The sequence below is a fragment of the Plectropomus leopardus genome, chromosome 15 (genome assembly GCF_026936395.1).
Source record: "Plectropomus leopardus strain MGB_pleo_1.0 chromosome 15, ASM2693639v1, whole genome shotgun sequence".
Taxonomy (NCBI): domain Eukaryota; kingdom Metazoa; phylum Chordata; class Actinopteri; order Perciformes; family Serranidae; genus Plectropomus; species Plectropomus leopardus.
Genome location: NC_142190.1, coordinates 23,237,565 through 23,251,919, shown reverse-complemented (window position 1 = coordinate 23,251,919; position 14,355 = coordinate 23,237,565). Strand labels below are relative to the sequence as shown.

General features: G+C 39.3%; 1 protein-coding gene across 5 annotated transcripts in view; it reads left to right on the top strand.

Annotated features, from left to right (window-relative positions):
* The window catches only part of nrxn2a (neurexin 2a), a 159,588-nt gene extending 149,669 nt beyond the window's left edge, over positions 1-9,919 (top strand). For 4 of the 5 annotated variants that reach the window (XM_042499087.2, XM_088088849.1, XM_088088848.1 and 1 more), the window contains 3 exons: positions 382-710; positions 3,969-4,053; positions 7,180-9,919. In XM_042499087.2, the coding sequence (XP_042355021.1) occupies positions 382-710; positions 3,969-4,053; positions 7,180-7,982 (1,217 nt within the window). In that variant the 3' untranslated portion in view covers positions 7,983-9,919. The remainder of the gene's footprint in view (positions 1-381; positions 711-3,968; positions 4,054-7,179) is intronic. The other variant, XM_088088851.1, reaches the window with a different exon arrangement.
* Positions 9,920-14,355: the final 4,436 nt, after the last annotated feature.

The following is a 14,355-nucleotide window of genomic DNA, read 5'->3' as shown; positions in this document are numbered from 1 at the left end:
ACAGTGATTCAGCATTTACACTTAAGTCATTTTCTATCACATCTACAGACAGTTTGTTAACAACAGTGATAATTCAAAATATTTCTGTCCTATCTAAACACTTAAATAGGCACCTAAATATATATAACCCACCACTTATGATAACCTGCATGTGTAAAGTCTAAATCATAAACCTGATGCTAACTAACCTTTCCCTTTTAAAATCAACATCTAATTCAGTTATAAATCAATCACTAAGTATAAATGTTATAATCACTAAAGACCACCTGGTACAAATGATATTCCTGTGCAAGCTCTCCCATATGACTTCTGTATGTCTGCTCCACCATTCTCTCCCTTTTTTCCGGCTCTTTCTTCCTCTATGTCTCTGTCTAATTTTAGGGAGACAGTTGACCATCTTTAACAGCCAGGCAGCCATTAAAATTGGTGGTCATGACAAGGGCCGGCCCTTCCAGGGTCAGATTTCAGGGCTCTACTACAACGGTCTCCAGGTGCTCAAACTGGCAGCAGAAAATGATCCCAGCGTACAGGTGGAGGGGAACTTGCGTCTGGTCGGGGACTCGCTCTCCGTGTTGACCACTGACACCACCTCTGCCACGCCGCTCTCAGTGTCTGATATGTCGACCACAATCATGGAAACCACCACCACCATGGCCACCACCACCACCCGCAGGCAGCGGTCACCCAGCTTGAGGGAGAGCATCTCAAAGGTCAGAGAGAGTGTAAAGGAATACTTGAAGAGAACTGGATGCTAATTTATTGACAGTTAGAGGTTAATTGGTTTATAGCTTAGATGAGGGTTGTATCACTTTTCCAAGAGGTAAAAGTGATGACATTTTAAAATGGTTCAAGAACAGAGGCAATAAGCACAACATGCAGTTTTCCAAATCCAATTATATAACAAAGGTTGCAACTTTGTAACCCTAGTTCTGTTACCACAGGTGGAGCCCTCTACTAGATTCTATATGTAATACTCCCCTCCAACCTTGAGCACGCATTTGCCCACTGAAATTTGTATTAACGTAGCCAGCCAATGAGGACATGCCAGATTACAAAGGAAAATACCTGGATACTGCATTGGAGGCATGACCCTGTTCGTTCCTATGAAAGTTCAGTGGCGCAAGACACCAAAAAAGCTCTATTTCCATGGTATGAAATTGCCTGAATGATTGCCGCAGCTTTGGCATCACAGCGTCCAGAGCAAGCACACTAGAGATGTATGCGGGTCAAGCCAGCTACTTCCAGTTTAGATCTCCACTAACTTGAATGGTGATAACATGATTTAATCTCATGGCTCTTTCCAAAACATATTGGACCAAATGGATCGAATCCTGATCGTGATGTGGTGCTCAAAGAAGTGTGTCCAATGATATACAGACGCCTCTTTACAGTGTAAGTTTATGGGAAGAAAGTCTTTTTGTGCCTAATGGCATCTTGACTCTGGAGTTGTTATTCCGTTGTTTGGCCTCTATGAAACTTGGCTTCAAAGCTCGGCGCACATCTAACGGGCCTGCTGAATATGTGTGGAGCCCACAGTATGAAGTAGACTAATTACATCCTCTTCAGCAAGTGATGGATGACCAACAAGGCCCCTGAGGGAGAGGGCTCCGCCTGTGCTGATAGAACAAGGGTTACAATATCGTAACCTTTGTTCTATCTCACACAGACACCACCCTCCACTGGACTCTATGGGTACAGTGGGTGGAGCCCAGTGAAATGAACGCCCTGTCAGGGTATGGTATCAATCCAGCCACACCGATACTGACTAGCTGAAGGTTTGTCGCTACAGCCCACCTACTTCTTTATGATCTAGGTCATTGCAGTTGCAGTTACCCAGGAGGTAAGCAACTGAACTGGGTGGAGCCATGGCCTAACCCTGCTGGGTTCGAAAGACAAGCAATAGACATTTTGCACACCTCATTTTGCAGGTCATCAAGGAACATGCAGATGTATCAGTGGGCAACTGCCATCAATGAAGCGAAGGGGAGGCTGGCGTCATACACCTCCTAATGTACTATTAGCTCTGTATTTGGGTAGACGTGTCCTGATTGGCCGGTTATGTTTATGCCAATTTCAGTGGGCGAATGTCTGCTTGAGTCCAATAGAGGAGGGGGCCTGTGTGAGATAGAACTTGAATTCAAAATTAAGTAGGTTTGTAGATTTTTTTTAAAAAATGTTGTTGCAGATATTTAATAGTATGTTTATAATTTAAATCTATTTTCACTTTTTTATTGTATTGAAAATGCTTTGTAGAACCAGACATGAGTAATAATACACATAATTATTTCCTGTATTAATTTTCCGGTATGGGGTTTAAAGTAATACACCTGGATCCTCCATGCTAATAGTATCCTAATGTCACTTTTCATATTCTGCACATACTGAGATTCATGTATTCCTGTTGATAGGCACTTTAACACTACAGCCTATTACAATACTGCAATAACATAGCCAGGGACAATCAGGGACAATCAGATAATAAATTGGATTCCTCTGTTGCTCTCACACTTGTAATGGCCATGCCCCTAAACTTTGGAAAAAGGAACTCTCATTCCTTCATTAAAATGTGAAGCATTTTATTGAAAGGGAAATAACAAAAATCCTTAAATTGGTTTCTTTTTTCTGTTTTTAAATTTGTTCAGATTGGAACAGCAAAGTCTCAGAAGAAGACAAACTCTGATGTGTATTGTACAGGGGTTGAATTCAACATGAGCACTCTGAAGGAAAAAAATCTGCTTTGTTTTTTTAAGCATTTCAGAAGTTGCTTATAGAGCTGGAAATAAAAACACTTCATATAGTCTCAAGCAGCAATTACCTCTTTAGATATGCATATGACCATCGCTGGAGACTTGAAGGATAAAAGCTTTTAGCTACATCTGTATAATGCATCAGATTTCAAGGGTTAAAATTGTATGTTTAATATTCATGGTTCCTATAAATAAATATGTAAAAAGGAACAATAATACACTGAAACCAGTAAAATCAAACTTATCTTACTTTCAAATTTATTATACATATGTAAGATGTATACACTATAATTATTATAATTAAATGCCACATAAATTATTTTTTTCAAAAAAGCGTACATATCATCTTACAGCAGGTTTGGTTCTGTGTATCTGATTTTGAATTCATCATATAATTCACTTTATTTGCTCGGATAATAATAACATTCATGCTTCAGTATATTTTTGAAATAGCACAGCTATGCAAAAAAGGCTTTTTACTGAATACATCTGAATTTCACACACTGAGCAGCCACAATACTGCATCCAGACTGCTGAACATTACCAGCCACCATTTCAAATGAGTTGATTTTAATCCAAATGCTGCAGACCTGCCAAATTGGCTGGATTTCAGCACTTGTACTTGGAGTCCTGAGGTTTCAAAGAAAAATCCCCCTGCCTCTCCTATTAAAAATACAGAGTGCATTTTTCATTACATTGTCTCTCGTCCAGTCTGCCTAAAATTGCCTTCTCTGTATTTTCAATTTATCCACGTAATCCATTTGTGAAGCGTCTATTCCCCGCTCTGCTCAGGTATTCTGAGTCCACCGTGCACCCTAAAATCCAATTTAAACATGTCCTCTGATTTAGCATATAAGAATTTGTTTTTGCAATGTTAATAAAAAATAATTAGACAAAAAGAAAATTGTATAGAATTAAATAAAACATGTCCAACATTCAGCCTATTGAGAATTTCCTCTCCATCAGCAGCACTTTGTTTGTAAACACATAAAGTCAGCCACAGGGGTGAAGGATGAAAAGCAGCTGCATATGGGCACATTTTGGATATGTAGTCTTACTAGTGTTGCTCCGAGCAAAAACACTAAAGTGGTACAGTGCTGCATACTGCAGTTTTTCCTCAAATAGGGCAGTCAGCCAGCAAAAAAACAGCACAAATCTAGATGATGGAAATGTGTTTACTGTATATTTGTTAAAAACACATTTTCTCCATTCTCCTTTCAGCCGCAGAACTCTGATGATATTTTGGTGGCATCGGCCGAGTGTCCAAGTGATGATGAGGACCTGGAGGAGTGTGAACCAGGAACAGGTGGGTCAGCCAAGGTGACAAAAAGATGGGAGTACAGCTCTCATCCAACCAGATTGTCGACAAAACACATTGACTTCAGGCAGCCATTATTTTATTCATATTTTCAAATCTTCCTTTTCCGTTTTTATGTCAAACAGCTGTCATCATTTAGATGGTTGCTACTCAACTAGCATCACTTCACCCTATGTATTAGCTTTTATGTCATGTCTGTAACTCAACAAATTGGATGTAAGAAAATCTCTGTGAGGAGCGCCGCAGTCATTAGGCGTGGAACACAGTAGACAGTAGATCAGGCGTGTGACAGAAACGAGCTGTGGAACTTGGAGAGGAGTCTGCCCTTATTATGGCTGCCTCAATTATTAATATGACCTTATCAGAATTGTTTGTTGTTGACTGGCCCTGCAAAGTGTGACTCAAATAATGATGAAAGAGAACCTAGTGGCCATAAAAAGAAAAACTCTGTACACTGAGATGTTCCTTCACAAACAGAAGATATTCTGACCTCTGAGTCATATCAGAGTCAAATGTCAGTGCACGGCATACACTAACCCTGTCTCTAAGACATTACATTTGTATGTTACTAAACTGCTTTCCCTATTACATTGCTGCCTGGATTATGTTAAGAGACAATGTTTGTGTCAGATAACAAAACACTACATTCGTTTACCTCGTAGGCTTTGGAACTAGGTGGTTGGTAGGATGGTGGGCTTACAAGTGCAGGACATTGACATCATAACGTTAGGTTTGCATCCAGACTCCTGTCTTGGGTTTATGCCACAAAAACACTTTGTTAAAGAGGAACTATGCCAGTTTTTAAAATGCATATGTGTTATTCAAGTGGTCTGAGACAGTTAAAAAAAATTATTTAACATGGACAACTCTGTCCCAAATCCAAAACTAGAGAGCTAAAACTCAAATCTGTGATATCATCAAGTAAAAAGTCTGAAGCTGCTCCATAGAGTATGAATTTGGAAGGATGTTGAAGATGACACCGAGAGCACCCAGGGGATTGTTGTGAGCATAAGTCAAAAACTGTGACGTCACACTAACAATAGTCCCTTCAGGCAACTGATTTATGCTGAGATGTAGTGAAATTAGACAACTTGTTTCTTTCTGTTGACATTTTGAGGTGTAACTGTAATGTTTAAAGATGTAGTTAACACTGTGTTCTGACCTATCTGACATTTCTGCTGCACTTATATTATGTACTCTTTTGCTTTGGTCGTGTTCTTGATAAAGCAAATCTGCATCCAGGGAATTGGCAATGTAGGTTACTGCTGTGGGTTATGGATGTGGGCCGCACCTAAAAAAATCAATATTAGTTTAATTTTACACTGTGTGTGTGTGTGTGTGTGTGTGAGAGTGTGTGTGTGTGTGTGTGTGTTTGTGTGTGTGTGTGTGTGTGTGTGTGTTTACACCCAGCTTAACATTACACACTAACCAATTAAGGCAGCATTAAGTCATCTGTTCTGTGAAATACAATTATGGAAAAAACTTGTCTGACAGCAAGGTAAAGTACTAAAAATATTCTAAATATATAATATATATGGTTTCAGGTTGGGTTTTTTTAGGTGGCTAAAACAAATTTTGGCCTTTTTTTGCCCAAAAGGGTTTCATTAATGTACATGATGCTGGGTTTTCCAGACAGAAGTTGCCAACAAATACTGTGATTCAGTCTGTTCAGGTACATTTTCTATTTCAGAACTATGGACACAAGCACATGAAGGTCATTTGGTTATTTTAAAAAAAAAAAAAAAAAAAAAACAAACAGTCAGTGGGTCGACAACATCAGGCTCCCATTAATTTCCTATTGAGCAGCTCCAGATTTTATACTTGATATGTCATCAATTTTTAGACTTACTTCTGTGGTTTCTGGCTTAAAGAGACAGTAGCTCATGTTCACAAATATTCCCGGCCAGCCACCAACATCATTAGACGCTGATTTTGGGTTGAATTCAAGTTGTAAGTGAATGACCAAAATTCAATGTAAGGACAACATCTAATGCCAACTTGACAATACAGACAACACATGACGCTAATATTTTGATTTTAAGTTGTGTTCTGCAAAAAGTTACAATGTTAATGTCCAAACAGCATGAAATCATCTAAGACATTTGAGATATCGTCAACCTTATTTTCATTTCACCAAAATTTAACATCTGTCTAATATGAGCGCCAGCTTGTTAGATTGAACTTTCCAAGGCTATGGAAATAATATGTTGAAGTTTATGATTTAGGTAGTTTCCCCCTAAGGTTAGGGAAAGATTATGAGTTCAGTTACATTCTAATAAAAAAAAGGTCTTAACAAAGACTCCTGTCTTTGTTTTAAGGCAAGAAATGCACTTAGGTTAAGGTTAGGGAAAGATTGTGCTTGTAATTAAATGTTAATAAAAAAGCTAATAAAATTCTGTTTTAGCGGAAAAACTGAAATGCATTGTCAGTGAACATTTTGCTTACATGCAGTAACAACATTTTTGCAACTTGCCAGGTATGCCAATTGCCATTATTTCTTTACTATGTTAATATAAAGTTTAGCATAAAAGTAGCCGGCCAATCAGGACATGTCAGGGCACACTGGTTGCTTTCATTAAGCCACAATATTCCATGTGTGATTCCCACATAAAATAACCTGTCTGTGATTTCTCTTGTCACCCCTCAACCCCTGCCTGCAGATGTGCATAACCGCAGAATGGCTATTTAATTTACTGTTCTTTTGTTTGTTATATGCTCTTCATTCAGCTGCCGCCTTTCATGGGTCACCTTGTATGTTTGTGTCTACATGTGAGCTATTTAATGTTCTTGCTGTATTATATTTTCACAATATTACACATTCTTAATCTGCACACCCATACACTGATTCCAATCAAGAGCTGCATTCAAGAATGGTGTTTTTAATTTGTTTTGCTCTTCATGTGCCAAATGTTGTAAATAATCTTGATTATAGAAGACAGCATAATATGTGTGATCGCTATGCATAATATCTCTGATTATCCAGCTAATATTAATGTAATTCTTCAGTAATATTCCACATAATAAGCAGATTGAATTTGAATGAGCGCAACTTTTAAGGCAAATTTTAATGCTGTTCTAATTTAGGATCCCCTACCTTTTCTGTTTCCTTTCTAGGAGGTGAATTAGTGTTGCCTATTATAACAGTGGATTCCCTTGAGCCCCCATCCATCGCCACCCGTTACCCCGTCATCCCTCCTCCCCCTACCCTCCTATCCCCACTCGAAACCACCAAAGAGTCCCTGATACTCCCTTCTCACCCTTCCTGCCCCCCGGACCAGGAGGACTGCGGTGACCCTGTGGAGGTCTCGGCCTTCGGCTCTGGGGAGATGACGGAATCAGATGATGAGGACTTTTACAATAATAACTCCCCCATGGTCACTGACAGGACAGTCCTTCCTCCACCTCCCACCGCTGGTGAGGGTGGAGTCCAGAAACCCCGCCCCCTACCTCCTTATGTTCCCACCACCAACCCTGACCAGCTCCACATTCCCGCAGGCAAAATGAACACCCGCGACCAGGTGCTTCTGCCCCCTGCTCCTCCATCCTCCCGAAACACACCAGGACTAACTTACCCCCCCAATTTTCCCCATGTGCCCACAGCCAACCCCACAGCCTCTGATGAAAAGAGCCAACCTGGTGCCGTGGAGGTGATCAGGGAGTCCAGTAGCACCACGGGGATGGTGGTTGGTATCGTGGCTGCTGCTGCTCTCTGCATTCTTATCCTCCTCTATGCCATGTACAAGTACCGCAACCGGGACGAGGGCTCCTACCAGACAGACCAGAGCCACAATTTTGCCAACAATTCCACTGTGGAGGGCAACGGAGCAGTGGTCAAAGACAAAAGCACAGCAACGGCCTCCGTTGCCAAGGCAATCACAAAAGGCAAAAAGAACAAAGACAAAGAATATTACGTCTGAGAAGGAGGGAAGTGTGGACTGAGACAAGAGGACGCTTTCGTTTCGCTGCCCAATTTTGTCAGGTCGACCATCAGAGAGATCTCACAGGCCACAAAATAAACAAATGCACAAAGCAAAGCTTGCATTCTTCTCAAAAGTCAAGGTTGTCCAGCTCCTATTCGTGATAGAATCCTCATCTACAGCACAAGATGTGACTCATTCTCTGGGTCACGACGTGCACTCAGTCTGCATTCACCAATTCTTTGTAAGTGTGTCCTTTTTTTTTTCTTTCTTTTTTCTTTTTTTTTTTTTTTTACATTTTCAACAAGCTAGGAAGAGGCATAACCACTTTGGCTTTGTATATAGCATGATACAGTGAAGGAAGTGCTGAGAACATCCGGACAGATTTGCCTAAATGTTTTCTTTGTACTTCTTTGTAACGCTCTATCTCAAGTCTCAATGTCCCCATTATGATATATGAGGCAGAACAGACCAGTTATTGAATTTTTATGGTAGATAAGCGGAGAGCCACTCCAGTAATTCTGACTACACTCGAAATGAAAGCCCTTGTATTTGGATAAGACATCATCTCTGCAGCCTCCATGTTTCGTTATGTAGTTTTATAACCCTCCAGTCACTCTGCCTCTGTCCACAAGAGATGGTATTATGTCGCTGGTCATGAGTGAAGCATGAAATTTAGCTCTCCTGGAGAAAAAGACCGCATTTTAAAGGGATTGTTAAATCACTCAACATACTCCGACCAGTGAACCTTACAGTATGGCGGATCAGAAACATCATTTATGTGAGATATCACAGTCAGTTTGCCACACCATTCCAAGTAGGAATAATTGTGAACAAGTCAGTCTACACCAGTGAAGGTATTTCTCTGTAAACATTGCTTGTATGTACATATAGAGGTTAGCAAGAATAAGCATTGTATACGCAGGGGAACAGGTATGAAGAAGAATAAACATCCGAGATGCTCTGCACCCCCCCGCACACATTCTCACGACGACAACATCAAAACAGCTGCCGCCCGAACTTCACAGGAATTTGGGGGAACACAGAATCACATTTGGGGAAGTTTTTCTTCTTGGAGAGGAAGATGCAACCCACCTCACCAGAGGCTGGCTCACTCTTGATCTCTTCCTCTCTCAAAACTGTCATGGGATAATTCAAAAAGCACACCGAAAATGTAAACATATCTTTGAGACATAGATATTCCTTGTAAAGCAGCCAAACATGTATTGTTTTTTTCTATCAGTTACTAAAAGACTATTCTATGAGATGAATAATTGAAGGTTTGTGAATTGTATTGATATTTCTCTGATATTTCGATGTATCTTGTTACCACTCCTCTTAACACGTTACATTTTAGATTGCCTTTTACTTCAATCCAGACAAAAAGCACACTCTCCTCCGATAGCCGCAAATATCTTTGAGTTTTTGCATTATTTACGGTTCCGATTATGCAGAGAAAACACAAGGATGGAACAAACAAATGTTTTTGTTTTGTTGCATTGTGCATTTTATATGTGCTGAATCTGTTACTCAATGGATCTGATAATATAAAGCCATTTTCTCTGTTGAGTTATGTCTACATTTACTTATTCATGCTCTGTGATTTCCTGTTATTTTTTATGAAAGTGCCATTTGACATGAGCTGCTTGGCGCTCAGAAAATATTCCATTCCTCACTCATTGCTATTGTATAGTGTTCATGTGAAATGGATCTTAATATGTGTACAGAACGTGGATAAAGATGAAAATACACTTGATTATATACTTTGTACACAACTGTTGTGTGTTGCTTTTTGTAGATTTGCAAAGAAAATGCATTTCATGTGTCTGTTATAACTGAATACCACCATCATGGGGCAAACACACTGAAAATTATATACACTGAACAAAATGTTGCTTTTGCTCAAACTTTTCATGACTTGAAATAAAGGATGTAAGACTTTCTCTATGCATACAAAAGGCTTAGTTTTCTCAAATTTGGTTCACAAATTCTTCCAATCCAATATAATGTATATAATGCCCACACACACACACACACACACACACACAAAGGTTCACAAATGTGTGTAAATTCACTTTAATGAGCATTTTACCCACATAATCCATAATCCAGTGGATTAGTGGACTAGTTGCATTTCAAGGTGCTGATTTAACAGCATGGTTACGACACAGGTGGGTCATTTTTATCTCATAACATAATGTCACATTTCTGCAAATTTTGGGGAAGCGTGTCATTGCCATGCTGACTGCAGGAATATCCACCAGAGCTGTTGCCTTTGAACTGAATTTTAATTTCATTACTTTAAGCTGTCTCCAATGTCATATCCAAGAATTTGGCGGTACATCCAACCGATCTGCAGATGTTGCAAGTTTTGAGGGAGCGTGCCATTGGCATGCTGACGAGCTGTTGCCTGTGAACCAAACGTTCAGTTCATTACCATTAGCCTTTTCCAGTGTCATTTCCAAGAATTCAGCAGAACATCCACCTGGTTTAGTGAGCCAGCCCAGAACTTCGACATCCAGCTTCTACATCAGCAAGATGGTTTGAGCTTCCATGAGATGGTTTCTGATGTTTTGTGCAGAAATTCTTTTGTTGTGCAAATCAGCTGCTGCATCAGCTGTCAGGTGGCTGGTCTCAGAAGATCTGACAGCTGAAGAAGCTGGATGTGAAGGTCCTGGGCTGGCCTGATTACGCATGACCTGCAGCTTTGAGGCTGATTGAATGTACTGCCTAATTCTCCGAAATGGTATTGGAAACAGATATTGAAGAAATTTGTAAAAAAAAAAAAAATTGAGAGAACTAAGCCTTTTGTGTTCACAGAAAAGGTCTTAGCTCTTTTATTTCAACGTGTGAAAAATGAGAGCAAAAACAAAAGTGAAGTGTTTATTTTTATTAAGTGTAGTTTCAAGGTCAAAAAAATTCAGACTGAACTGACGCGATTTCAGCTAACATTTATGAAATGCTTCAGGGTGCGTAGCCACAGTTTTTCGAATATTAATGTAATACACCAATTTATCTACTAGTGATTAAAGCTTTTGGAGTGTGAATCTTTTGGGATAAAAGAAACACAATGAATTAACAACAAAGTCATTTTACAAAGGCCACACTTTGCTAACAAGATAAGTTAACATGTTTAACATGAGAAAGCGGCATTTCACACAAATTGCAGGTCATGATGTGTTTTAAAAACGTGTCTTACACTTGAGTTTCATCATCATCTCTCTTCTCTTCCTCGCTCAGGCGCTGCGTAGTTCTGGTGTGTTAGTGATGCCTGGATGTCCATTATTTATCATAAAGTGAAATGTTTAAATATTTTCTTTGCACCTAACACTACCTAATGTTTTCTAGTTCAGGACTTGAGTATAAAGACGATGAAGACATCAATATGAAACATGACGCTTAAGCGTAGTAATATCAGTTGTGGTATAGTGGTAGTTAATGAGGTGGGTAAAATTAGGCTGGAAAGTGGGAAGGGAGTGGGTACAATATTCTATATATTCCAAAGGATTTTTGGCTGGTAGGTGGATGTACTGAAAACAACCAAAAAAAGGTTGCTATATGGTGTCCCTTTACCTGTGTATTCCCTCCACTAAACCACTACCTGTTTGGGCCACTGGTGATTCACACCACAGTGTGATAGGTTCAAGTCTAGCTCATGGTCATTGTTGAAAGTGACATTCCTTGATTAACTTGGGTCCAGAAACTACATTTTCAACAGTGGTGTAACTTGAAAGATGTAGGCGCCTTCCAAGCAGAAACTTTCTTAACTAAAGATGCTATTTCATCTTGCATTGTGGGAAGTAATGCAGCCAGTGTTTTGGGAGCTTGGTACATAGACTGAAAATCAGGATATATATTTCTGTGCAAATTATGGTGATCAGTTTTTTTTAATAGAATATATAAGATATATAAGAATGCATATGCCAATAACATATTGTACACACTATAGGTTATGAGCATTCTTTACAGCAGAAACTGTAAAGCAGAAAGAGTCAACAGCACAATGCATATATCATGTATAATGCATAAATCAAGACACAATATATAAGTATCCAAAAGTATTGATGTAATTTAATCAGTATTGCCCTCAGGATTGCTTTATCTTCTGATTATTTCCAGTTAAAGAAGTATACAGTCTACAGAACATTTTCCACCGTCTCTTGGATAAAGACAGTAATCTGTATGCTTGTCAGCAGGAGCGTGTTTTGTGTTGTTGGAGTACCCCCTGCTGAGAACACAAGGAACTGTAAGACGAAGAGAAAGGTTAACTCAGAGGTCCACACATCACTGAGCACCAGAGTGATGTGATGTATAGGCTCTAGTTGCCCTCTCTAAAGCAGCCATCATTTATACCGTGAGAGCAGATGAGGTTTATCACAAAAGACAAGAATTTAGAGGAATTGCATTTCAAGCCAGCAGGGTCACCCGTCCCATTAGCCTGTTTGCGACGAGACTGATGGGGAACACTCCTGTGGGCTAAGTGAGGTGTGGTGTCAGTGCATGTCTCGTGTAGGTGACGTCTGATCTGTGCTGACATTGGGTATCAAGGAGGGTGGTTGCAGGATACGATGAGCCACTACTGAGCATTGCTGAGATGTCATGAGCCTAATTCAACAACACAGCTATGACAAGAGAAGCCCAAATGACAACCGCTATGTCGCATCCACTCTGACATACCTCTGCTCCCCAAACATCCAAACCAGGTTTTCTTCACACTTCAAGTATTTGCCCTTTAGTTTGTCCTTATTTCTGACATGTTGCTTAACACCCCTATTTGGAAAAAACAACAACTTTAGGTTGTTACTAATTAATTAATTAATTCAAGTACATTTACTCAAATACATGCACTTAAGTACATTTTTGAGGTGCTTGTACTTCCATGCAATACTTTCATTACATTCTGGAGGGAAAAATTTACTTAGAAATTAATACTTTTTGCTTGGCAGCTTTAGTAACTAGCTAATTTGCAGACTCAGGTTAATACAAAGTATATATATAAAATATAAATTTATATAACTGATAACTCATATTTTTATAGATTAAGCCAAGGCAGTAATTATAATATATATTGAGAACCCCCCCCCCATATGCTCCAAATGTGCCCACAATATATTGATAAGAAAAAATAAGATTGAAAAAAGTGCTATGACAGGCAACGAAGCACCAGTGTCCAAACTAGAGACCCCCCCCACTCTCCCACCCCCATGGCTACGGCCTACAGATTAAGCCATTAAACAGTATATATATATCACCTAGTACCTGAAATTAGCCCCTTCTTTACCATAGAATTGGTGATAAACATTGAGTAACATTTGATTTTTTTTTAACTTGTAACAGTATTTCTAAATCACAATATTACTATTTTACTTAGTTAAAAAAGCAAAATATATTTCCCAAACATTCAGTAACAACCATCAGAATCATGAGGCTTCTGTCTTCTGTCAAATTTAGTAGAAAAGCAGATTTTCAGTGTGTTTTAGGTGAGAGAAAAACACTGTCGAGTTCTCACATCAGCAAGGTCAGTCCATGCTCCACTTTGTCCATACACCTCTGTAGAGTGAAGTGACAAAGGTAACAGAAATTGTATGGGCCATCTAATCTGGAATACATACAGCAGGCTGGAGAGCTTTAACAGAAGTGTGACTCTGTTTGTCTGTGGTTTACAGTTGCCAAAGCTCTGTGAGGAAATTTGGACTTGCTTGCACAAGACATGGGAAGTGTTGCATATGCTCTCAGAAGTTGAGTGAAAACAAGAACCACAGCAATAACAAATAGACACATTTTCATATTTTATTGTTACTCCTTCTCCTGAGTAAAACTGTCAAAGCCCAGAGAGGATGAAGTCTGGATGGTCGTGGTGTTTATAAGACTGAGTTTGCGTGAGATCAATAAAGTTACATGAAGCTCAAGAAACACAATTTTCCTTTCTAAAGCACGTCCCCTATTTTTCCCCTGTAACAACATCAACAATAATGATAATAATAATCATAATCATAATAAATATTATCATTGAAGCAGAATGATACCTCAAACAGACAGGTAAGGTTCACATACCTTCATGAAACCATCCTCTGCTGGTGCTGAATAGCTTACATCAATATAACCAGGAATTAATGTGTACTATTTATTTATTGTATTCAATTGCTTTACAATCTCTGGTGTTGTTTAAGCAGCATGTTCCATTAAAATATATATGACTAACTATATGATCATATATACATATAATTATTGTGATATTTTGATACATTTCAAATAAAAGAGGGAAAAAAAGCCCCTCCCCATGACGTCATTGCATACGGCCAATCAGCGCCATGGGAATCTCTCTCTCCCTCGCTTGATCGCTCTTTGTGCGTGCGTGCATGCGTACGTCCGT